Source organism: Strix uralensis, chromosome 6 (genome assembly GCF_047716275.1).
Source record: "Strix uralensis isolate ZFMK-TIS-50842 chromosome 6, bStrUra1, whole genome shotgun sequence".
Taxonomy (NCBI): Eukaryota; Metazoa; Chordata; class Aves; order Strigiformes; family Strigidae; genus Strix; species Strix uralensis.
In genome coordinates this window covers 19,688,466-19,715,425 of record NC_133977.1, presented here as the reverse complement: position 1 = coordinate 19,715,425, position 26,960 = coordinate 19,688,466, and the positions used below count along the sequence as shown (strand labels likewise).

Genomic DNA, 26,960 nt, shown 5'->3' with positions numbered 1-26,960 from the left:
CAAATTTTGAAAAGTGTTTCACTTACCAAATGGATGCTCAGCAACTATTGTTTTTGATTCAAGGGGTTTGCTGACACCAAATCTGTTTTCTGAGCTTACTCGGAAACTGTACTCCTGGTATTTTGTGAGATGAGTGACTTTGATCTGTGTACGTTTCACACTGGAATTTACCAGCTGCCATGCCGTTGTGCCAGATTCACGTTTCTCTACAATATAGTTTGTAATGTCACTGCCACCATCATCTTCAGGTTCTTTCCAGGTCAACACACAGGATTCAGCAGAGACAGATGATATTTCAATTGGACCAGTGACAGGACCTGGCCTTCCTATGACTACCACTGTGACAGTAAATGTTTTCACACCAGCAGTGTTTTCAAGTGTCAGGTAGTATTTACCAGAGTCACCTCTCATACTGTCCTTTACAGTCAGTGTGGTTCTGTCTTTTGTTGTCTTGATGGTCACTCTCTCAGTTTCCTTCAGCCTCATCTCCTCAAGTTTCCATGTCACTTTTGGAGCTGGACGCCCACTGATTGGTATATCGATAGTAAAGGTGCTTCCAGCCTTGCATGTTATAAGCTGCCTGCTTATTTCACTGAGATCTGCTGTTGGTTCAATCTGTGGCTCCTTAATAATAACAGAAGAGAAAGCTTCTCTCGGCTGACTGTAGCCAGCATCATTCTTTGCCTTGACCCGGAACTCATATTCAGTGTTCTCCACAAGGCCTTCAACAGTGAAAGTAAGTTGTTTGGTTTGTCCAGCTTCAATCCAGGAGTCAGATCCTTTTTGTTTCATTTCAAGAAGGTATCCAGTAACACGGCTACCACCATCGTGGTCGGGTTTAAGCCAAGCTAAAACTACGGAAGATTTGGTTGTATCAACAATATCTAGTCTCTTAGGTGGAGCAGGTTCTTCCGTGGCTACAACTGGTTCTGTTAATTCACAGGGTTCACCCACACCATATTCATTTTCTGCTGACACTCGGTAGTAATATGGCACACCTTCTGCCAGATCAGTGACCTTAAAGATTTGTCGAGTGCATTTTGAACTCACCACTTGCCAGCTACGACGGCTTGCTTCCCGTTTTTCCACAATGTAGTGATGGATACGTGAACCTCCATCCAGGACAGGGGCATCCCACATTAAAGTAATAGATCCTCGAGTCACATCTTTAAATGTAATAGGACCTGGTGGACCAGGTGTGTCCAAAACCTTGACAGTAAATGTAATAGACTTACTTCCACTGTTGTTTTCCACAGTAAAGACATACTTGCCAGCATCATTTCTATTGCATTCCTCCACAGTCAATGTGCTGAATGAATCAGTCGTTTGAATGTCAGCACGCAAGCTAAGATTAGCATCTGCTTTGGACCACACAGCAGTAGGAACAGGTCTTCCAGAGAAGGCAATAAATAGACGAATGCTTGCACCTGCTCTTACAATATGAGTCTGCTTGAAGTTTGCGTCGATATCAATTTCGGGTGCAGAAAGCCTGTCCACAGTTTGGACTGAAGCAGGAACTTCACAACTTTCTCCTCTGCCAGCACCATTGACAGCACTAACTCTGAATTTATAGTGTTCTCCTGCCTCCAAATCAACAACGGTATATTTAGTAGCAAGAACAGTCTCTGCATTGACTTTCTGCCATGCTTCAAGATCAGCTTTGCACATCTCAATGATGTACCCAATTATTTCCATGCCTCCATCAAAAACTGGCTTGGTCCACTCTAAGCTTACACTAGTCTTCGATGTATCTGTCACCTTTACAATATTAGGAGCACTTGGTGGACTGACTGGTTCTCTGCATTTAATCAGCTTTGAAACGTCACTTGGAGGTCCAACTCCTGCAGCGTTTTCAGCCATGACATGGAATTCATACTCATTGCCTTCAACAAGGCCAGTTACTCTGTATCTGTTCTCAGTAATGGGCCTCTTACTGGATACTTTAACCCAGCGCATGCTCTTCTTTTCTCTCCTTTCTAGAATATACTCATTTATCTCGCTTCCACCATCTGAGTTAGGTCTTGCCCATGTGAGCGTGATACTGTCTCCTGTTACATTGGTAGGCTCTGGAGTTCCTGGTGCATCAGGGAGAGCTGAAAAAAGTAAAACGTCATTAGAAAGACAAGATGGTAACTCCACAGTTATTTCTACACAATGAGGTGGAAACTTACTGTAAGGTATTTGTGCGGTAACTGGATCAGACTCCAATGGTCTGCCAACTCCAAATTTGTTCACTGCAGAGACACGGAACTGGTACTCGTTTCCCTTAATTAACTTAAGTGCTGTGTAGCTGCAAGCTTCACATTTATCTTCAACTAGTGCCCAAGCAATCCTGCTGGTTTCACGTTTTTCAATTATGTAGTGGGAAATAGAAGCACAACCATCATTTGCTGGAGGGTCCCACCATAACGTGACTTTTTCTCCAGTAATGTTTGTGAATCGTATTGGTCCACCAACTTTTCCTGGTGTGTCTGCAATTTTAAAGGTTCAGAATTATAATTTTCTGGCACTTAGAACAAAATGCTATTTCAAAAGAGCACTCTGAAAGTGTTTGGTGCAGTACCTTGTACTCTGAAGGTAATGTCTTCTCGTTTAGTGCCTGAGGCATTTTTGGCTTCTACCGTGTACACTCCACGATGATCCCGGGTAGCATCTCTAATGAAGATTGTACTATATCCAATAGCTGTAGTTATTTCTATATTCATTATTTTCTCAATCTCCTTACCATCCTTAAACCATGTCACTTTAGGTACTGGACGTCCTTTGATTAGAGCTTTAAGTCTAATGCTCTCTCCAGCTTTAACAGTAAGGCCTTCAAAGTGCTCAGGGCCAAATTCAATTGTTGGAGCAACTGAAAAAGAAAAATATAATTCAATTCCCATATAGATAAGTATTTTTCCTGATACTATTTTTAATGTACTAATTATAAAAGATTGTCATATATAGAATTCTTTCACTTAGAAAATGGCATTCTCTAAAAAGAAGTTATTATATGAACTATAAACTTATTTTTCCTGTAAGCACACAGTGCATCATATTAACAATAGGTAAAAAACACTATTAATATATGCTGCTACAGTATGCCAAGCTACCTGAGGCATATTTTTATTTCTAAATTATTCAGTGCATCAGAATATTACAGTTTATGATTTCCAACTTTGCTGCTGCTGCTTATCCAAAACAAATGCCATGCCTTTTAGCAACTGATTATGTATGGCTGCCAGATTTGGGTCTTTAATTTAGACCATCCCACCTTGTACAGAGTACAAACAGAAATGTTCTGAGTTGACTGGAAGGACCTCAGTCACCCATTCTTCCCCCCTTGGCCTCCCATTTCCCATCAGTAGAGCCAGAAGCTCTGGCTGGATTCAGTACACAAATACAAGCATATTAAGAAATAGTTCTTACTGTTTTCATCTCTGGTCATTATATAGCCTGAAGACTGTGAAGGTGGGCTGATTGTACCAACAGCATTTCTTGCAAGCACTCTGAATTCATATCGGTCACCTGAACTGAGTCCTGTAACTGTATATTGGCATTCACTAACATCAGTAAAGTTACATCTGAGCCAACGGTCTTCACTTCCTTGCCGTTTCTCAATGCTATAACCCACAATCTTACTGCCTCCATCACGCAGTGGGGGGGTCCATTTAAGGGTGACTGTTTCCCTGGTGACATCAATGTAATCAGGAGTACCAGGTGGGTCTGAAAGGAAAACATTTAAAATCTATATTTATTACCGCTCACCATAGTCTACAAGATGAACATTTTCTTGGATGCGTGATTGACCATTCACTCACCCACTGGAGAGACTGCCAAAGTAAATTTGCTTGGCTCGCTAGCTCGGCTTAGACCTGCAGTGTTTTCAGCGTATACTTGGAACTGGTAATCCAGGCCCTCAAGCAGTCCAGTAATCCTGTATTCTCTGTTAGATATTAAGGCAACATTAACCTTCTGCCACAAAATACTGTTTCTTTCCTTCTTTTCAACATGGTATCCAATAATCTCTGAACCACCATCATAAACAGGAGCATCCCAAGATATGGTCATTCCATCAGCAGTTATGTTGTATACAACAGGCTTGCCCGGGGCACCTGGTGGTCTAAACTGATGCTTTGCCACAACATCTGCTGAGACAAGAGGTGGGCTCACTCCGTATCTGTTTTCTGCACGAACTCTAAACTGATATTCAGTGTCTTTAACAAGGTTTGGTACTTTGAATGTTGTTCTTGCAGCACTTGAACACACCAGCTTCCAGTTCATTTGTGAAGTTTCTCTTTTCTCAATACTGTAGCCAGTAATTTCTCCTCCCCCATCATCATCAGGAGGTTCCCATGACAAAACTACACTATCTGCTTTGATTTCATCTAGTCTTAAAGGTCCTTTTGGCTTAGATGGAGGGCCAAGAGTGATGACAACAATTGTGAATGTTTTTCTGCAGACTACGTTATCAAGAATTAGAGTATATTTGCCACCATGTTCCTTTTTCACATTCTTGATGCTTAAGCTTATCTTGTGTTCTGTTTTCTTGAAACGAAGATGTTCAGTTTCTTTAAGAGGGAGGTTGTCCTTGAGCCAGCTCATGGATGGCCTAGGTTTACCTTTATAGGGCAGTTCAATGTGCAGGTTATGTCCAATTCTTACTGCAATCTGACCTCCAGGAATATCAGAAAGGTCAGCTTCAGGTGTTATTATATGCTCTTTCACTGTAATGGGTCCAACAGTAACACCGTCACTCATGCCTTTTTCATTTTTAGCAAAGACTCTGAATTCCATGACAGAAAGCTCTTTAAGTTTTTCAGCTTCAAATTCACAAGTCTTGCTTGTGCCTGCATATGTCCATTCTTTTTCTTCCTGCAGTTTCTTTTCAATAACATAGTCTGATATAATGCTACCACCATCATAGTCAGGTTTGCTCCACTGCAATTTAACAGAAGTCTTTGTAGAATCTTTCATGGCTAGGTCTTTTACAGGTCCAGGTACGTCTGCAGCTTTCACTGGTTCAGATGTCTCACAAGGTTCACCCAATCCAATTTCATTTTCAGCAAGAACACGGAAGAAGAATGCAGTCTTCTCTGACAGGTTAGTTAGCTTAAAGCTGGTATGAGAACACTTTGTTGTTACAGTTGACCAGGCCCTCTTTGTAGCATCTCTTTTTTCAACTACATAATTTGTTATTTCAGAACCACCATTAATAAGAGGTGGCTCCCATACCAGTGTAACTGTGCCACGAGAAACATGCTTAAGCTGCAGCTTCTGGCAGGCAGATGGTGTGTCAAGTACTTTCACATTCACAAATGATGATTTTGCTTCTCCAACTCCATTTTCAATTGTAAGAACATATTTTCCTGTATCATTTCGGGTAACCTGAGGAATAGTAAGTAGCGTAGATGATTCGGTGTTCTGGATGATATATCTTTCATCAGTCCCAAGATTTTTGTCACCCTTTCTCCATGTGACTGTTGGAGGAGGTCTTCCTTTGAATGGAATCATTATTTGCACATCTTCACCTGCTTTAGCCACAATAGAGGTCCGGAGAGCAACATCCAGATCAATCTCTGGTGCCACTGTGGAAATAAGTAAATATTAATAATGCATACTTGGAATGTAAAATAAGAAATGTTTTGACAAAACACAAAACATAGAAAAATGATAAATCACTGAAAAGTACAGTACCAAGAATATCTTTAGCTTGAACAGGTTCCGTCATTTCAATAGGCTCTCCTTGTCCAGCACAATTTATAGCAGACACGCGGAAATAATAATTAACACTTGGCTGAAGGTGCGATACAACATACTCAGTTGTTCTCACTTCTCCCTTATGACTGACTACAGTCCATTCTTGCTCTTCACCTTCCCTTTTCTCCACCACATAGCTGGTAATTGGACTTCCTCCATCATAAGCAGGTTTAATCCAGCCAAGGGTGACAGATGTCTTGGTTGTATCCACAACCTTCAGCTTTGTTGGTGGACCTGGCTTATCTGTAAGTGACAGTTTATGGGGGAAAAAAAAAAAAATCAGAAGTCATATTTACAATTAATCATAAAGAAGAATAAAATCCGCCCTCAGTTATGCTGATGCTATCCCATCCTAATTGCTCATTGTTCACTGATTTCTAACCAGTTAGAAATACTGCACATTGTATCTTACCAACAGGATCTGCAGCTTTGTAGAAGTCAGAGGCTTCAGAGAACGGACCTTGTCCAGCTGCATTGACAGCACAAACTCGGAAATGATATTCGCTGTTTTCAGTCAGACCTGTTACTTTCTGTCTGGTGTCCCGAATGGTTTCTTTAGTAACTTTGAACCAACTCAGACTCTTCTTGTCACGTTTCTCAAGAAAATATCCTGATATTTCACTGCCTCCATCAACAGTGGGCCTATTCCAGACAACAGTCATAGAATTCTTGGTTATCATTGTGGCTTCTGGTACACTAGGTGGTCCAGGTGTAACTGAGTTAAAAAAAAAAAAAAATGTCAGTAGATCAGTACTACTTACAAATAATACACAAGGTAATTCAATTGCATAAGTTATTTTATATGCTTCTTACCAAATGAATTTTTGGCTATAACAGGTTCAGACTCCAGTGAATCACCAACTCCAAACTTGTTCACACCACGGACACGGAACACATATTCATTTCCTTTGATGAGTTTTGTTGTAGTTACGATACACCCCTCCAGTTTTTCAGAAATTAAAGACCATACAACCCGACTTGTCTCCCGCTTTTCAACAACATAGTGTGTTACAGGAGCACCACCATCATCTGCTGGCGGCTCCCACATTATTGTAATCTTTTCAGCAGTGACTGTCTTAAAATGTATAGGTCCACTTGGGGGTCCTGGCTTGTCTGTGGAAGGCAGAAGAAAGATGATGTTAAGTATTTATTACTGAATTATTGTTTAATATTGTATAATACAGTCATAGCTCAAGACATACCAAGTATCTGTACTCTAACATGGGCTGATGCTGAACCCATCGCATTCTTCAATTTTAATTCATAGGTGCCACTGTTGAGTCGAGTTGCATCCTTGATGAGTATAGAAGCAAATTCTGTTGTGTTTTCAATAGACATTAATGCACTGGTTTGCACCTCGTTGCCATTTTTGAACCATTCAATTGTGGGTATTGGCTTGCCTGAGATGCCTAGTTTTAGTTTAACTGATGTTCCTGCTTTATATTTCACCACTTCTGTATATTCTGGTGGCACATCAATTTCAGGTGCACCTTAAGAAAAAATAAGTTAAAAACATGCTTATTTTAGACTTGTATTTAATGAAAACAAAATATAATGATACTTTATTTAAGCTAATAGTTACAGGCATTTCATAAATACAGATCAAAGTAAAGATAGCATGTATAACTTAAATCATAAAACTAGAACGAGTTAGAATTAATCCTACCAAGAAAAGGCAACCACATGTATAAATATAACCACTTTGGCCACAGGGCATGGGCAGACTTCTGTTGCTCAAAAAATAGATACCGTAAGACTTTAAATGCCAAAGATATTCATTACAGTCATGCCCAAATAGCTCACAGTCATTCAAGCTTATTGAATCTATCACTGTAAACTAGCCTACCGTATTTAAAAGCTTATGGTTCTACAAAACAGCATTGCCTTTAAGCTTCCTAGTACCACAAAGTGATCCTGTTATATCATTGCAAAACACTTACCATATGTATCAACACATGTGATAGGACCCACAACATCTGAGGGATTACTAATGGAACCAACGGCATTTTTAGCAAAGACCCGGAATTCATACCGGGAATTCTGTGTCAGACCAGATACTGTGAACTGAGTCTCAATAACATTGGTGAAACTAGCTTTTGTCCATCTGCCATCTGGAAGATCACGTTTTTCTACGATGTATCCAGTGATCTTGCTACCACCATCAAATGCTGGTTTCTGCCATGACAGAGTGATAGCAGTCTTGGAAATATCTGAGACACGAACGTTTCTTGGTGGTTCTGCAATAGGAAACATAAGAGTATTGCTAATGAATAACAGCTGTTTTGGATATTGGCTTACGGTACAGGACAGAATATCACAGAGAAGGAAAAAAAAAAGCACTACTTAAATGGTTGGGCTTCTTTATTTTCTAGGGAATACATACCACAAGCATCAATTGCAAGGACTGGATCAGAAGGATGACTTGCTTTTCCAATGCCAGCTGCATTTTCTGCATAAACTCTAAATTCATAGATAAGGCCAGCACTGATGGTGGTGACTTTGAAGTGAGTTGTGCGAATGAGGGTCTTGTTAGCCTTCTGCCATAATATGCTATTCCTGTCTTTCATTTCCAGATGGTATCCAGTGACTGCACTGCCACCATTAGTGACTGGTTCATGCCATCCAACAGTAATACTCTCTCGGGTGACATTCATGACCCATGGTGTGGAAGGAGGGCCAGGGGTAGCTGATGATATCGAAAGAAGAGATTAATTGTTAACAAAATTATATTTTCAACATCAGAGCACTAAAACATTGAGCTATAGCATGAGAAGCATATTACTCACTGTAAGGAAGCTTGACAACCACACATTGTGAGTCTATGTGATCGCTGATGCCAAAGCGGTTCTCAGCTTTGATGCGGAATTGGTATTCTTCTCCTGTTGTGAGCTTCATAACTTTGATAACAGTTCTAGCAACGGTTGCAGACACTTCAGACCAAGCAGCAGTACTTGTTTCCCTTTTCAGTACAATATAGTTGGTAACTTGACTTCCACCATCATAAACTGGTGGCTGCCATCTGAGTGTTACACTCTCTTCAGTGATATCACTAAGGACAACAGGACCAACAGGAGGACCCGGTCTATCCAGCACAACAATATTAACAAATGATTTTGTGGTGCCACTTGAGTTGGCAGCAGTAATATCATATCTGCCAGCATCAGCAGCCACACTTTCTTTAAGGTTAATGATGAGACTTTCTGCAGTGGTTTCTGTGTGAAATCTCATAGTAGGTTTCAGTGGAACACCATCTCTAGACAACGTCACCTTTGGCACTGGTTTTCCAGAAACAGGAATTTCAACTTTCAGGTTTGATCCTGCTCGAATATACACAGTGTTATGAGGGAAGCCCTTCATGTCAATCTCAGGAGATTCTGAAAAGGAAGACATTTTCAAACCATTAAAAAACGTTCTCACTTCTAAAATATGAATCTAATTTAACGTGTATCAACTTTTGTCTCATGTCAAGAGGCATACCTAAGTGTTCTTTGACTGTAACAGGGAGCAGTAGTTCCTTAGGATCACTTAAACCAGCCTGGTTTTCTGCAAACACCCTGAAGAAATAGTCAACATTCTCCTTAAGACCATGGACAACATGATGAGTTGTCTTTACAACTGCACACTTAACCCATTTTTGCTGTCCTTTCTCAAGAGCTTCAATGAGGTAGCTCACAATTCTGCTTCCACCATCATGTTCTGGTTTTAGCCATGAAAGAGAAACACTGTCCTTTGTGACATTTGTTACTCCAAGTTTTTCTGGTGGGCTGGGTTTTTCTAAGGAAAAAAGTACATCAGGTTAAACCATATAGCAAATATTTACTTTTTATATCAGCAGTTACACAGGAATGCTATCTGGATTGAGAAAATGTGTTTTTAAATTAATTTGTATATTAGAAAGGTTTTAAGTAAAATGCAAGCAAAATTTAAAATTCAAGCTATTACTTAGCTCTTTTTCATTTGTAGAACCACAGACATACCTACCACAAAATAATCTTTTTTACTGTAAACAGATTTAACACTTTTTATGTTATTTTGAAGTAAACATTTAAAAATATGCATTGTTTTAAATATTAACAAATATATTTCTTAGTAAAACACACCTGTTATTTTTGTTCCCTCCTTGGTCTCCGAGGGCACTCCAACACCATACTCATTTTCTCCAGAAATCCGGAAGTAGTAAATGGCACCTTCTTGCAAGCCAGTCACTTTGTAGGACAGGCGATGACAATTGTTTGTCACAGTGACCCATGCTTTTTTGCTAGCTTCTCGTTTTTCAATAACATAGTTCTTTACAGGTGCTCCACCATCATTTTCAGGAACATCCCAAGATAACACAGCAGATTCTTTAGTTACCTCTTTTGCTGTAATATTAGATGGTGGGCCAGGAGTATCAAGAACTTTGACAATTAAAGTCAAGGTAGCAGTGTTCAGAATATTTTGCAATGTTAATGTGTATTTTCCAGAATCGTTTCTTGTTGCTTTTTCAATAGTAAGAGATGTGCAATTATCTGAAGTATCAATGCTTGCTCGTGTACGAAGATCAGTGTCTGGTTTGTTCCATGTTACGTTTGGGACTGGTTTGCCTCTGAAAGGAACAGTCATTGTGAATGATCCACCAGCCTTTACAATTAAAGTCTTTCGCATTTCACTGTCAATATCAAAGGCAGGTTCTTCTTCTCTCTCTTTTGCCACCTGAGGTTCTGAGACATCACTTGGTTCACTGACACCAATTTTGTTAATGGATTTCACTCTAAAGACATACTCAGAGCCTGATACTAATCCTGTTATGGTGTATTCTGTGCCTCTTAAGTTCTGAATAGCAGTTGTCCAATCAGTTTCATCAGTTTTCTTGTATTCAACCGTGTATCCCGTTACTGGAGCACCTCCATCAAACAGTGGCTTTGTCCACCCAATTGTGATATTTGACCTTGTAGAATCCATAATCTTAGGTTTAGATGGGGGAGATGGCAAGAAGATTGGATCTTCTGCCCGAATTAATGGTGTGGTTTCACTTGGAAGACTAAGGCCAGCAGCATTTTCTGCATAAACCCGGAATTCATATTCACATCCTTCACGGAGACCAGATGATTTCACTCTTAAATCATAGACTGGCTTTTTGTTTACACGAATCCATCTTAGGCTAGTTTTCTCACGCCTTTCAATTACATAGCCAGAGATCTCATTGCCTCCATCAGACTCAGGTCTTGCCCAGCACAGAGTTATTGAATCTTTGCTCACATTGGTGATCTCTAAAGATGTGGGTGGACTTGGAACTGTAAATGGGTCTAGGGCTTTGACAGCAACACTTTCTAGAGGCTCACCAACGCCATATTTGTTAACTCCCATCACTCTGAAAATATACTCATTACCCTTCAGTAGTTTTGTCACCTTACAGGATGTTGTTCTAAGCTCTCCTTCACAAAGTGTCCATGCAATTCTGCTGGTCTCACGTTTTTCTACAACATAATAATCAATATCTGCACCGCCATTTTCTTGAGGGGGTCCCCATGATAAATGGCACTTTTCAGCAGTAAGGCCATTTATTTCTAATGGGCCTGCAGGTGGGCCAGGTCTATCAAGGACTTTGCAATTAATTGCCAAAGATCTTGTTCCTGCAACATTTTGTAATGTTAGTACATACTGTCCTGAATCACCTCGGATACAGTCCTTAACGGTTATTGCAGTAGTGTGATCTGTTGAGACTATTTCAACTCTAGCTTTTCCTTCAAGCTCCTTGCCATCCTTTGTCCATGAAATCACTGGTATTGGCCGTCCTGCAATATCAGCATTGACTTTAAACACTTCTCCAGCTTTCACAACTACAATATCCCTGAATTTGGCATCCATCATAATTCTTGGAGCCTCTACATCATCTTTTACAGTCACAGGTCCAGTTGATTCAGATGGCTGACTGAAGAGTCCAGCGGCATTCTTTGCAATCACACGGAATTCATATCGCTGGTCTTCTGTAAGTCCACCTACATCAAAGTATGTTTCTTGCACATTAGTAAAATTACACTTTAGCCAACGACCATCTGGTATCTCTCTGCGTTCAATAATATATCCCGTTACTTTAGCTCCACCATCATATTCTGGTTTAGTCCATTTCAGTGAGACACATGTTCTTGTAATGTTAGTAACTTCTGGCTGACCAGGAGGATCACATGGATCTCTTGCTGCAACTGGTTCACATGATTTACTGCATTTGCCTATTCCGGCGATGTTTTCAGCATACACACGATATTCATACAGCAGTCCTTCATCAAGACCTGTAACTTTCATTTGTGTATCAGATATAAGGCTCTTGTTGACTTTTGTCCAAAGAATGCTGCTTCTTTCTTTACGCTCCAAGTGATATCCTAGTACTCTGCTACCTCCGTCATTAACTGGTACCTGCCAAGTTACAACCATGAAAGTTTTAGTTGCATGCACCACATGAGGAGTTCCAGGTGGTCCCGGAGGCTTAAATGGATACTCTGCCACAACAGAAGGAGAATTAGTGTAAGTGCTTTTCCCATAGCGGTTTTCTGCACAAATGCGGAACTGATATTCAGAGCCAGTAGTCAGTCGAGATACTTTAATTGATGTTCTTGCAACTGCTGCAGATACTACATCCCATGTTGTTGTGGTAGTATCTCGCTTTTCCACAATGTAGTTGCTAATATGGCACCCACCATCATATGCTGGAGGTTTCCAAGACAGAGTGACGCTATCAGCACTAACTTCATCAATATGCACATCAGTTGGTGGTCCTGGTCTGTCAAGGACAACTACAGTTAAAGAAGCTGTTGTTGATCCGGCAGTATTTGAAAGATGTAATTCATAATGTCCCAAATCTTCATTTGAAGCTTCCTTGATGGACAGTGAAGTTGAAGTCTTCGATGTCTGAATATTTACCCTGGTTGTCTCTTTTAAGGGATTTCCATCCTTCTTCCAGCTAATGGTTGGAAGAGGTCGCCCTCTGAATGGCACATCAATCTTAAGATCATCTCCAGCTTTCACAGTGTATGTGTTGAAAAGGAGTTCAGCAGATGGCTGGATTTCAATATCTTTTGCAATGACTGGGATACCAAGTTCTCTTGGATCACTTTTTCCTTTTTCATTAACAGCAATAACTCTGAAACTGTACTCTTCTCCCATACTTAAGCCTGTTATTGTTGCTTCTAATGTTTTCACCTGAGTACATGCACTCCATTTTATACTTCCTTTAGTTTGCATTTCTACTATATAACCAGTAATTTTACTGCCACCATCGCTCTCTGGCTTTTCCCATTTAATTGAAACAGAGTTGCGAGTCACATCAACAAGAACAACCTTTGCAGGTGGAGAAGGTGGTTCAGAAACCTTAACTGGGTCAGGTGTTTCTGCTGGTAAGCCAACCCCATATTCATTTACAGCTAGAACACGGAAGTAGTAACTACATCCTTCTTGTAGCTGAGTTATTTTGAAGGAATTCTTAGTGCAATTGTTTGTAACTGTGGCATATGCCTTTCTTGTGGATTCTCGCTTTTCAACTACATAGTTGGTAATTTTAGCTCCACCATCAATAAGTGGCGGTTCCCAGGCCAATGTTACAAAATCTTTCTTCACTTCTCTGATTGTCAGGTTTATAGGTGCACTAGGTGTATCAAGCACTCTGACATTCACAAAAGCTGATTTTTTGCCACTGTTGTTCTCTAAAGTAAGATTGTATCTACCACTATCAAATCTATTAACATTGTCAATGACCAGCATTGTATAGGAACTGGTGACTTCAATCTGAGCTCGCTCACTAATTGTTCCTTCTGCTTTCTCCCATCTGACTTCAGGTTCTGGTCTTCCTTTGATGGTGACAAACAGGCGCAATGTACCACTAGCACGTACAGTGACTACTTTTCTGAGATCTGCATCAAGTTCAATTTCAGGAGGTTCAATCTTGTCTGCTGCTATGACTGTACCAGGTATAGTAGCAGGTTCTCCTACTCCTTCTGAGTTGATGGCACAGATGCGGAAGTTATACTCCTGGTTCTCTTTAAGTTTTGTTACGGTGAACTGTTTTGCTTGTAGGCCTGTTGGAGGGGTGCAGGTAGTCCATTCATCAGCAGCAGCTTCTTTTACTTCTACTACATATCCCTTAACTGGAGCACCACCATCATAAATGGGCTTACTCCAGGCAAGGGAAACTGATGACCTGGAAGTGTCTGTAACCTTTGGATTGCTTGGTGGACCTGGTGGATATAACACATCACAAGCACGATAGAAAATGGATGGCTCACTGGGTTTCCCTACCCCTGCAGCATTTTCAGCAGAAACTCTAAATTCATAGAAATGCCCATCGGTAAGACCTGTTACTCTGAATCGCAAGTCCGTCAGCCTTTTCTTATTGCATTTGGTCCACCGGATACCATCTTTATCGCGTTTTTCAAGTATGTAACCTTCAATTTCAGCTCCCCCATTGTCTTCTGGGCGACCCCATGTTACCACCATAGAATCTTTTGTGATTGCTGAAACTTCAGGTGTTGAAGGAGGACCAGGGGGCTTGTAAGGATTACGAGCCACAATTGGCTCAGACTCCAAGGGTTCTCCAGTTCCATACTTGTTCACTGCCATCACACGGAAAATGTATTCATTGCCAGCAAGGAGTCTGGTTACTTTGTAGTTGAGAGCCTGCACGTCTGTTGCTACTTGCGTCCATGAAAGCCTGCTTGTCTCTCTCTTCTCAATGATATAATGTGAGATACTAGAACCACCATCATGTAAAGGTGGAGCCCATGCCAAGTAGCATTTTTCTGCAGTGACACCTGTAACCTTCAAAGGTCCTTCTGGAGGTCCTGGCCTGTCAAGCACCTTTACAGTGATTGGTATAGATTTTGTGCCACCAACATTTCTGAGGTTAAGAGTATAGTGACCTCCATCTAATCTTATACAGTCTTTGACAGTAAGAGTTGTTTTCTGAATGGTAGATTTAATTTCCATTCTTGCAGTTGCTTCTTCAAGGTCTTTACCATCTTTTGACCATGTAATGTCAGGAATAGGTTTGCCGTGGATATCAGCTTCAAGAACAAAGGTTTCTCCAGCATGAACAACAATGACATCTTTGTATTTAGGATCCAGTGAAGCCCTTGGTGCTTCAATTTCATCTCTGGCAGTAATTGGCCCTGTACTTTCAGATGGTTCACTCAAGCAACCTGCTGCATTTCTTGCAATTACTCTAAATTCATATCGTTGGTCTTCAACGAGACCACTTACTGTAAATTCTGTTTCCAACACATTTGTAAAGCTGGCTTTCATCCAGCGACCATCTGGCAGTTCTTTCTTTTCTACAATATATCCAGTTATTTTGCTTCCACCATCATATTCTGGTTTTTTCCACTTCAGTGTGATATTATTTCTTGTAACAACAATGGCCTCTGGGCGGCCAGGTGGGTCACAAGGATCTCGGGCAACATACAATTCTGATACTTTGCTGACTTTGCCAATGCCAACAATGTTTTCAGCAGAAACTCTGAACTCGTATTCAAGACCTTCTTCAAGGCCATCTGTTTTATATTTGGTGTCTACAATGAGTGACTTGTTCTGTTTTGTCCAAAGAATGCTGTTCTTATCTTTACGCTCAAGATGGTAGCCAAGAACTTTGCTTCCTCCATCATTAACTGGTTCATGCCATTGTACAATCATATGGTCCTTGGAAGCTGCTGTTACAAATGGGGTTCCAGGTGGCCCAGGCACCTTGTAGGGGTATTGCACAACAACTGGTTTAGAATCCAAAGGAGAGCTCTTCCCATATCTGTTTTCAGCAGAAATCCTGAACTGGTATTCAGAACCTGTTTTAAGCTTTGTTGCTTTGATAGTTGTTCTTGCAACAGTTGCTGATACAATACTCCATGTGGTAGTGCTTGTGTCACGCTTTTCTACTATATAGTTGCTTATCTGACAGCCACCAGTATAATCAGGTGGATCCCATGATAAAACAACAAAGTCTGCGCTAACTTCATCAAAGCGGACAGGTCCTCGTGGTGGGCCAGGCTTTTCTAGTACAATTATGCTCAGGTGCTCTGTTGCGGTACCTGCTGTGTTTGTTGCTGTTACTGTATATTTACCGAAGTCTTCCTTGTTGCTTTCTTTAATATGTAAGATAGTTGATGTTGATGTATCCTGAATATGTAGCCTGGTTGTCTGTTTCAGTGGCTGCTCATCTTTTGTCCAGGTAATAGTAGGTTTGGGTCTACCTATAAATGGTACTTCTACCTTCAGGTCTTCTCCAGCCTGTACACTGTATGTATTAAACATCAATTTGAAACTTGGCTCAATTGTCAAGTCTTTAGCTACCACAGGAATTCCAAGTGCTCTGGGATCACTTTTGCCTTTTTCATTGTAGGCAATCACATGAAATTGATATTCCTGTCCTGGACTCAAGCCAGACACAACTGCATTGCATGTTTTGGTCTCACTAACAACACTCCATTTGTCTGTTCCTTTAGGCAGCATTTCAACAATGTATCCCAAAATTCTGCTACCTCCATCATGTTCAGGTTTTTCCCATGTAAGTGATGCACTTCTCTGAGTCACATCGGTAAGTGTTACTTTCCCAGGAGGCAGAGGTGGCTCTGAGGCTTTGACAGCATCTGTGGTTTCAGCTGGAACACCAACTCCAAATTCATTTTCAGCCATAACTCTGAAGTAATAAATTGCTCCTTCTGTAAGATTTTCAACTTTAAAACTTGTCTTGCCACACTTAGCACTTACATTTGCAAATGCCTTCCTGGTTGACTCACGCTTGTCTATTACGTAGTTCTTTATCTTTGCACCACCATCAATAATGGGTGGTTCCCAAGATAATACAGCAGAATCCTTCTTTATATCCTTTACCACTAAGTTTTGTGGTGGTCCTGGTGTGTCCAAGACTTTTACTGTAACAAATGCAGATTTAGAACCACTGCTGTTCTCCAACTTAAGAATGTACTTTCCAGCATCATTTCTATCACAGTTGTCAATTGAAAGTTGTGTGTAGTTTATGCCTTTATCAATCTGAACTTTTTCTGTGAATTCACCTTCTTCTCGAGACCATGTGATGTCAGGTGTTGGTCGTCCCCTGAATGGTATGTGAATCCTAGCAGACCCGCCAGCTCTAACCACTATCCCTTTCCTTAGCTCTGAATCAATATCAAGTTCTGGAGCTTCAAGTTTGTCTTCTGGTTTAATAGTACCAGGAACTGATGCAGCCTCTCCTACACCAATCTTGTTGAGGGCACACACTCGCAGTTTATATTCTTGATGTTCAGTAAGCTTTTTGATTTCAAATCGAGTAGCGCGTACACCTGTCTGTGGAGTAACAAGTGACCATTCATCTTCATCTGCTTTACAGATTTCTACAAGGTATCCCTGGATTTCACAACCACCATCATAAATAGGTTTACTCCAACCAAGTGTAATTGAATTTTTGGTGGTATCCACAACATGTGTGTTTGTAGGTGGGCCAGGCTTGAACATAGGGTCACAAGCTTTAAAGTAAGGAGAAACTTGACTTGATTCACCCACTCCAGCAGCATTTTCAGCAGAAACTCTGAATTCATATTCATGATCCTCTGTTAATCCTGTAACTCTTAATCGCAAATCTGTAATTCGGCGTTTATTGCATTTTATCCATCTGATGCCTGCTCGGTCTCTCTTTTCTACAATGTAACCTATGATTTCACTACCTCCATCACTATCTGGCCGGCTCCAGCAGACAGTCATAGAATCCTTTGTGATGTTGGTAATTTCCAAGGCCTTCGGTGGTCCAGGAATCACAAATGGATTTTTCATCATTACTGGCACAGATTCTAATGGCTCACCAACCCCATATTTGTTAACTGCCATAATACGGAAAACGTATTCATTTCCTTCCAAGAGTTTTGTTACTTTCAGCATTGTAGGTAAAACCTCTGAAGCAACAACAGTCCATGCTAAGCGACTAGTTTCTCTCTTCTCTACAATGTAATGAGAAATATCACTGCCACCATCATGAAGAGGAGGAGCCCATGCCAATGAACATTTTTCAGCTGTAACTCCTGTCACTTGAACTGGGCCCTCTGGAGGTCCTGGTCTGTCCAGAACTTTTACATTTACTGGTACTGTCTTTGTTCCTGCAACATTAGAGGCTTCTAAAATGTACTGTCCACCATCAACTCTAATAGCATCTTTTACAATTATTAATGCACTGAAATCTGTGTTCTTTATTTCATATCTAGCAGTTTCCTCAAGCTCTTTATCTCCTTTGTACCACTTAATTGTTGGTAGTGGCTTTCCATGAACATCAGCCTCAAGTCTGAATGTTTCACCAGCATTTACAACAATTGTGTCTTTGTACTTCGGATCCATTGAAATTCGTGGAAGTTCAACTTCATCCCTTGCTGTTATCGGTCCTGTACTGTCAGAAGGTTTGCTTACTGCACCTGCAGCATTCTTTGCAATTACTCTAAACTCATATCTTTGGTCTTCAGTAAGCCCTGTTACAGTGAACTGAGTTTCAATGATATTTGTGAAGCTAGCTTTCATCCAGCGACCATCTGGTAAGTCACGTTTCTCTACAATATAACCAGTAATCTTACTTCCACCATCATATTCTGGTTTGGTCCACTGTAGAGTAATAGAGCTCCTTTTTATTATTATAGCTTCTGGGCGACCTGGAGGATCACATGGGTCACGAGCTACATAACACTCAGAAACTTTACTTGTTTTGCCCACACCAACAATATTTTCTGCAGAAACTCGAAACTCATATTCAATTCCTTCTTCAAGGTTAGTTGTCTTAAAACTTGTGTCCTGAATAATAGTTTTATTCACTTTAGCCCATAAAATGCTGTTTTTCTCCTTTCTCTCAAGATGGTAGCCCAACACTCTACTGCCACCATCATTTATTGGTTCATGCCACTGTACGACCATGGAGTCTTTTGTAACCGTTGTCACAAATGGTGTGCCAGGAGGTCCTGGTTCCTTGTACGGGTACTGTGCTACAACAGGTGCAGATTCCAATGCAAAGCTCTGCCCATACCTGTTCTCAGCAAATATTCTGAACTGGTATTCTGAACCAGTTTTCAGTTTAGTCACCTTCAGCGTAGTTCTTGCAACAGTAGCTGAAACTGTTTCCCATGTAGTGGTGGTTGTATCTCTCTTGTGAACAACATAGTTGGTGATTTGGCAGCCGCCTGTGTACACTGGGGGATTCCATGACAGGGTAATACTTTCTGCACTTATTTCATCAAACTTCACTGGTCCTACTGGAGGATCAGGTTTGTCTAGAGTTATAATTTCAACAAAGGCAGACTTTTGCCCAACAACGTTAGCAACAGTGATTTCATAAGTGCCACTGTCCTCTTTGCTAGTTTCTTTAATATTCAATATAGTGAGATCAGTCAAATCGCTCACATTGACTCTTGTCGTCTGCCTTAATGGTTGGCCATCCTTTACCCAGGTAACAGTTGGTTTAGGTCGACCTGCAATTGGTACTTCTACTTTCAGATCTTGTCCCACTTGGATACTGTAACTGTGAAAAGCAGGTCTTACATCAGGTTCAATCACCAGGTCTTTGGCAACTATTGGAACTGCAAGTGCTCTAGGATCACTTTTACCCTTTTCATTTACAGCCATTACTCTAAAAAGATATTCTTCCCCTTGAGTTAGGTTAGTAATAACTGCTTCAAGTGTTTTTACACGAGCACATTCTGACCACTTCTCACTACCCTTTGCTTGCATTTCAACAATGTATTGTATGATTTTGCTGCCACCATCATGTTCAGGTTTTGCCCAGCTTAGTGAGACACTGTTTCTTGTGACATCATCCACTGTTATTTTCCCTGGAGGCTGTGGAACTTCAGCAACTTTAATTGGGTCACTGGTTTCCGCAGGGAGGCCAATTCCATATTCATTCTCAGCAGAGACTCTAAAGAAGTAATAGCAGCCCTCCTGAAGTTGATCTACTTTCCATGAAGTCTTGTGGCAGTTTGTTACAACAGCTGCATATGCCTTTCTTGTTGCTTCACGCTTTTCAATAATGTAATTCTTTATTTTTGCTCCACCGTCCAAGAGAGGAGGCTCCCATGAAAGTGAAACAGAGTCTTTAGTGATCTCTCTGATTTTTAAATTAACAGGTGCACTTGGGGTATCCAGTACTCTTACACTGACAAAGGCAGACTTTGTTCCACTGCTGTTTTCTAAAGTCAGAGTATACTTTCCAGTATCAAATCTGTTTACATTGTCTAGGACAAGGGAAGTAAAACTGCTAGTGGTATCAATAATAGCTGCCTCTCTGATCTCACCATCCATTTTACCCCATTTTACTTCAGGTGTTGGACGACCTCTGATGGGAACAAACAGTCTTAAGGAACCTCCTGCCCTCACATTTACAATCTTCCTTAATTCCATGTCAAGGTCAAGGTCTGGTGCCTCCATCTTTTCTTCCACAATAACAGAACCAGGAACATCTGCATGCTCTCCAACTCCTGCTTTATTAACTGCACATATGCGGAATTTGTATTCATGTTTTTCCACTAATTTTTCTACTTCCATGTGAGTATTCTTAATTCCAGTTGGAGGGGTACAAATTGACCATTCACCGTCACTTACATCACATTTTTCCACAATGTATCCCTGAATTTCAGAGCCACCGTCATAGATAGGTTTACTCCATGAAAGGAAAACTGAAGATCTTGTAACATCCACAACTTTAGGATTATTGGGTGGACCTGGCTTGTAAATAGGATCACACGCTTTGTAGTAAGTGGAAGGTGGGCTTGGTTCACTAAGACCAGCAGCATTTTCAGCTGAAACTCTATACTCGTAATCATGATTTTCTATAAGCCCAGTCACTCTGTATCGCAATTCACTTATCAGGCGTTTGTTACATCTTGTCCAGCGAATACCTTCCTTATCTCGTTTTTCAAGAACATAGCCTAGGATTTCACTACCGCCATCTGAGGCTGGCCTTTCCCATACAACTATCATAGAATCCTTGGTAATGGCTGTGACTTCTGGTGCCTTTGGTGGAAGTGGCACTACAAACGGGTTCTTTGCAAGTACTGGTTCGGACTCAAGAGGTTCACCAATGCCGTATTTATTCACTGCCATGATGCGGAAAACATATTCATTTCCTTCTAAAAGTTTTGTAACTTTGCAATTTAGGGTTTGCACATTTGAATCAACAACTGTCCACACCAAGCGACTGGTTTCCCTTTTTTCTACAACGTAGTGTGAAATATCACTACCACCATCTTGTAGTGGAGGTTTCCATGACAGCATGCATTTTTCAGCAGTAACGCCTGTAATCTCAACAGGTCCTTCTGGTGGTCCAGGTCTATCAAGAACTTTGACATTAACAGGAACTTTCTTTTCACCTGCAACATTTTTTGCCAGTAGTACATATTGACCACTGTCAATTCTAATGGCTTCCTTCACACTGAGACTTGTTGCAAAATCAGTACTTTTTATTTCCATACGAGCAGTGTTTGTCAGCTCACGATCACCTTTTAACCACTGAATGGAAGGTATTGGTTTGCCATGAACATCAGCGTCAAGCTTGAATGACTCACCAGCATGCACTACAATAGTGTCTTTGTATTTTGGATCCATACTTATGTGAGGTGGTTCTACTTCATCTCTTGCTGTAATTGCCCCTGAGCTCTCAGATGGTTCACTGAAAACACCTGCAGCATTTCGTGCTATAACACGGAACTCATACCTCTGGTTTTCCACTAGACCAGTTACTTCAAACTGGGTATCAATCACATTTGTAAAGCTTGCTTTCATCCAACGACCATCAGGCAGCTCCTTCTTTTCAACAACATAGCCTGTGATCTTACTTCCACCATCATACACAGGTTTCTTCCACTGAAGTGTTACTGAGCTTCTTGTGACAATTATAGGTTCTGGACGACCTGGAGGGTCACATGGATCATGTGCAGTATAGCATTCAGATGCTCTACTTGCCTTTCCAATGCCCACTATGTTTTCTGCATAAACTCTGAACTCATATTCAAGACCTTCCTCAAGGCCAGTTGTCTTAAATTTGGTATCCGGAATAGGTGTTTTATTCAGTTTAGACCAGAGAATGCTGTTTCTTTCTTTACGCTCCAAGTGATACCCAATGATCTTGCTACCACCATCATTGACTGGTTCATTCCATTGTACCACCATGCTGTCTTTTGAGACATTTGTTACAAAAGGTGTTCCAGGTGGACCAGGAACTTTAAATGGGTATTGGGCTATGATTGGCTCTGAAGTGAGATAGGTACTCTTCCCATACCTGTTCTCAGCTGCAATTCTGAATTGATATTCACAGCCAGTTTTTAATCGACATGCTTTTATAGTTGTTCTTGCAACAGTAGCTGACACAATCTGCCAAGTGGTGGTGGAAGTGTCTCTTTTTTCCACAATGTAATTATTGATAGAGCTACCACCATCATATTTGGGTGGTTCCCAGGAAATGGTAATACTATCTGCTGTTACTTCATCTACTTTTACTGGTCCAGTTGGAGGTCCTGGTTTGTCAAGGACAACAATATTTAGGGTCTCAGTTGCTTCACCTGCAGAGTTTGTAAGTTTAACTAAATATGACCCCACATCTTCTCTGCATGCTTCTTTTATTGTTAACACCGTGTTATTTTCTGAACTTTCTGCGTTTACTCTTGTAGTTTGCTTCAGTGCCACATCATCTTTATGCCAAAACACTGCTGGTTTGGGTCGACCAACAAAAGGAACATCAACCTTTAAGTCCTCTCCTGCTAGAACACTAAAAGTGGTAAACAGTAGTTTGAAAGCTGGTGGAATCACAAGATCTTTTGCAACAACTGGTATACCCAGCTGGCGAGGATCACTGATACCTTTCTCATTCTGAGCTGAAACACGGAAGGTGTATTCTTCACCTTGGATCAATCCTGTAATAGTGGCTTCAGTAACTTTTACTGTAGCACAAGTTGACCACTTTTCACTGCCTTTGCTTTGCATTTCGACAATGTAGCCCAGAATTCTGCTACCACCATCATGTTCAGGTTTTTCCCAAGATAAGGATACACTATTTCTTGTCACATCCAACAAAGTTATTTTCCCTGGTGGAAGTGGTCTTTCTGATACTTTTACAGATTCTGATGTTTCAACTGGAAGGCCTATTCCATACTCATTTTCAGCTAGGACTCTGAAGTAGTAGTTGCAGCCTTCTTGCAGTGAATCAACTTTCCAGCTGGTCTTGTGGCAATTGGCATTAACAGTTGAATAAGCTTTTCTTGTTGATTCACGTTTTTCAACAATGTAATTTTTTATTTTAGAGCCACCATCTATGAGAGGAGGCTCCCATGTGAGTGTAACTGATGATTTTGTAACTTCTTTTATTTTCAAATCTTGAGGTGCCCCTGGGGTATCAAGAACTCTGACATTCACAAATGCTGATTTACTACCTGAGCTGTTTTCAATTGTCAGTATGTATTTGCCACTATCAAATCTATTTACATTTTCAACAATAAGTAGAGTATAAGAACTTGTTGATTCAATGCTTGCTCTATCCAAAGATTCCCCATGTTCTCTTGTCCATTTTACTTCAGGTGCTGGTCTTCCTTTAATTGGGACAAAGAGTCTTAGAGTACAGCAGGCTCTAATAGTGACAACCTTACGTAGTTCTGCATCAAGTTCAATCTCTGGAGGTAGCATTCTTTCTTCAGCTTTTGGAGTCCCAGGAACAAGAGCAGGTTCTCCAAGACCTTCAGAGTTCATAGCATATATTCGTATTTTATACTCTTGATTTTCTTTCAGGTCAGTGATGGTAAAAGAAGTGGCCTTTAGACCTATTGGTGGAGTTACAATCTTCCACTCGTCTTCTTCAGGTAGCGCAATCTCAACCATGTAACCTGTAATCTCTGAACCACCATCATATATTGGTTTGTTCCATGCTATTGTAATTGAGGACTTGCTGCTATCCAAAACACGAGGATTACCTGGGGGACCAGGCTTAAATACAGTATCACAAGCTTTATAGAATGGACTGGTTGGGCTTGGCTTACTGACTCCAGCAGCATTTTCAGCCATGACTCTGTATTCATACTCATGGCCTTCTGTCAGTCCAGACACTTTATAACGTAAGTCAGTAACAACCCGTTTGTTACATTTGACCCACCGTAGACCAGCCCTGTCTCGACGTTCCACAATGTAGTTAGTTATTGGGCTTCCACCATCAGAATCAGGATGGCCCCAACAGACAACCATAGAATCTTTTGTAATTGCTGTAACTTCAGGTGTTTTAGGTGGATCAGGTGGCACGTATGGATTTACTGCAAGAATGGGCTCTGATTCCAGAGGCTCACCAACTCCATATTTGTTAACAGCCATAACACGGAACACATACTCATTGCCCTTTAACAGCTTAGTAACCTTCAGTTTAGTTAATGGAACTTCTGTGGCTACAGCTGTCCATGCCAATCTACTGGTTTCACGTTTTTCAACCACATAATGGTCAATCTTTGCTCCTCCATCATCCAGTGGAGGTAGCCATGACAGTACACATTTTTCTGCAGTGACTTCAGACACAGCCAAAGGCCCTTCTGGGGGACCAGGTCTATCAAGAACTTTAACATTGAAGATATGCTTGGCAAAGCCACCAGGATTCGTTGCAGTAAGTGTATAGGCACCGCCATCTCTTCTTGAAGAATCTTTATTGATAAGAACAGTAGAGAAATCTGCTATTTTTATTTCTAGCTTTGCTGTGTCTTCAAGTTCTTTTTCTCCTTTTGTCCATGCCATAGTTGGTGGAGGGCGACCTGAAACATCAGCCTCAAGTCTGAAAATTTCACCTGCTTTCAGCACTAAAGTGTCTTTGTATTTAGCATCCACCCTTATCTTTGGTGCTTCAATGTCATCTCTACAAGTTATTGCATCTGATGGCTCAGAGGGCTGACTAACAGCCCCACCAGCATTCCTAGCAATCACACGGAATTCATAGGCAGCATCTTCTGTCAAACCACTTACAGTGAATTCAGTCTCTAGTATATTGCTGAAATTAGCCTTCAGCCAACGGCCACTAGGAAGGTCTCTTTTTTCAACGGTGTAGCCAGTGATCTTAAAACCTCCATTATATTCTGGTTTAGTCCACTTCAGTGTAACTGCATGTCTTGTAATGTTCAGAGGTATCGGCTTACCAGGTGGATCTATTGGGTCTAGGGCAAACACAGGCTCAGATGGCTTGCTTGGTTTACTTTTCCCAGCCAGATTTTCTGCTATAACACGGAATTCATATGCAATGCCATCCGTAAGTCCAGTTGATTTAAAGATATTGCCTGATACCAGCGTTTTACTTACAGTCTGCCAAAGAATGCTATTTCGTTCTTTTCGTTCAACGTGATATCCCAGAATTGGGCTTCCACCATCAGTAAGTGGCTCATTCCAACTGATGGTCATGGTTTCTTTGGTGACTGCGATCACCTGAGGAGTGCCAGGAGGCCCAGGTACCTTAAATGGGTAGTTGGCAACTACAGACTCTGAAGTAATGGCTGGACCAACTCCATATCTGTTTTGAGCTTTAACACGGAACTGATACTCAACTCCAGTAGTCAGACGAATGGCTTTAAATGTAGTACGTATCACTGTAGTTGCCAATTCAGTCCATGTGGTACTGTCAGTCTGACGCATTTCTACAACATAGTTACTTATTGGTACACCACCATCATTCAAAGGAGGCTCCCATGAGAATGTTACAAAGTCAGATGAAATTTCATCAAATTTGATTGGTCCAGTAGGAGGCCCAGGTATGTCATGAACCTGAACTGTGATTACTTCACTAACCTCTCCAACAATATTTTTAGCTGACAGTGGATATTGACCACTATCACTTCTTTTACATTCATTGATGGTTAGTATGGTTGCAGTTGCGGTATTTTCATAATTTACCCTTTGTGTTTGCTTAAGTATCTGGTCTTCTTTCTTCCAAGTCACAGTAGGCCTTGGACGACCAAGCACAGGGATTTCAATTTTGATATTGTCACCAGCTTTGGCAATGACTGTTTTCTGGTAGATACCACGGAGGTCAAACTCTGGTAGCATCGTTTGCTCCTTGATAATAACTGGCCTGCTTTCTCTTGGGGCACTTCTTCCAGCACTGTTAACTGCCATAACCTGGAAAGTATACTCTTCATTTTCAGTTAGATTCTTTACTACACAGTCCAGAGTTTTTACAGTGGTGATGTGTGCCCACTGGTTGGTTCCTTTTCTCTGTGCTTCAATAACATACCCAGTGATCTTGCTGCCACCATCATGTTCTGGTTTTGGCCAGGCCAGGCTAACTGAATTCCGTGTTACATCCATAATATTAAGGCTCTCAGGTGGGGATGGTGCCTCAGAAGCTCTTACTGGTTCTGCAGTTTCAGCTGGTTCACCAATACCGTACTCATTTTCAGCCAGCACTCTGAAATAGTATTCACATCCCTCAACCAAATTAGGAATCCTGAAGGAACACTTCTGGCAGTTGGTTGTGACTGTTGAATACGCTTTTCGAGTCGATTCGCGTTTCTCGACAATATAGTTTGTTATACGTGAACCGCCATCTATCAGAGGCATATCCCATTGGAGGGTGATGCTGTCTTTGGTTATTTCTCTAGGCTTAAGGTTTATTGGTGGACCTGGTGTATCCAAGACTTTTACATTTACAAAGCCAGTCTTCTTACCAGCAGCATTTTCAAGAGTCATTAGGTATTTTCCTGCATCGTATCTGGTGCATTCTGTGACAATCAAGAGTGTAAAAGAGTCTGTATTTTCAATACTGGCACGTCCTTTGAGTGAAACACCATCTTTTGTCCAAGTAACTTCTGGAGTTGGCCTTCCTTTAATTGGCACAAAAATCCGAATAGTTAATCCAGCTCTAACAACAAGCGTTCTTCTTAGCTCAGCATCTAATTCAAAGTCAGGAATCTCTTCCCGGTCTTTGATTTCCACACTGGGAATTATTGCTGGTTCACCAACACCTGCAGCATTCATGGCAGAGATTCTGAAATTGTATTTGGCTCCTGTCTGCAGATGAGCAACAACAAACTGAGTGATTCTTAAAGCAGTCCCTGTTGTGTCTTTTACCCATTCTTCTTCTCCTTCCTTTTGATGCTCTACTATATAGCCAATGATGTCAAGACCACCGTCATAGTGAGGCTTGCCCCAGGCTAAAGATGCACTTGTCTTTGTAGTATCAGTCACTCTTGGATTTGCAGGTGGACCTGGTGGGTCTGAAAAGTGAGGAA

At 41.0% G+C, this 26,960-nt stretch overlaps 1 protein-coding gene across 1 annotated transcript in view; it reads right to left on the bottom strand.

The window, feature by feature from the left end:
• The window catches only part of TTN (titin), a 242,891-nt gene that overhangs the window by 18,303 nt on the left and 197,628 nt on the right, over positions 1-26,960 (bottom strand). Inside the window, exons 269-282 of the mRNA XM_074873084.1 lie at positions 9,840-26,945; positions 9,217-9,513; positions 8,526-9,113; positions 8,123-8,425; positions 7,680-7,976; positions 6,942-7,229; positions 6,553-6,852; positions 6,152-6,454; positions 5,677-5,982; positions 3,801-5,567; positions 3,409-3,705; positions 2,564-2,851; positions 2,172-2,471; positions 27-2,093 (exon numbers count right to left, since the gene is read on the bottom strand). Coding sequence (XP_074729185.1) covers positions 27-2,093; positions 2,172-2,471; positions 2,564-2,851; positions 3,409-3,705; positions 3,801-5,567; positions 5,677-5,982; positions 6,152-6,454; positions 6,553-6,852; positions 6,942-7,229; positions 7,680-7,976; positions 8,123-8,425; positions 8,526-9,113; positions 9,217-9,513; positions 9,840-26,945 — 24,507 coding nt within the window. The remainder of the gene's footprint in view (positions 1-26; positions 2,094-2,171; positions 2,472-2,563; positions 2,852-3,408; positions 3,706-3,800; positions 5,568-5,676; positions 5,983-6,151; positions 6,455-6,552; positions 6,853-6,941; positions 7,230-7,679; positions 7,977-8,122; positions 8,426-8,525; positions 9,114-9,216; positions 9,514-9,839; positions 26,946-26,960) is intronic.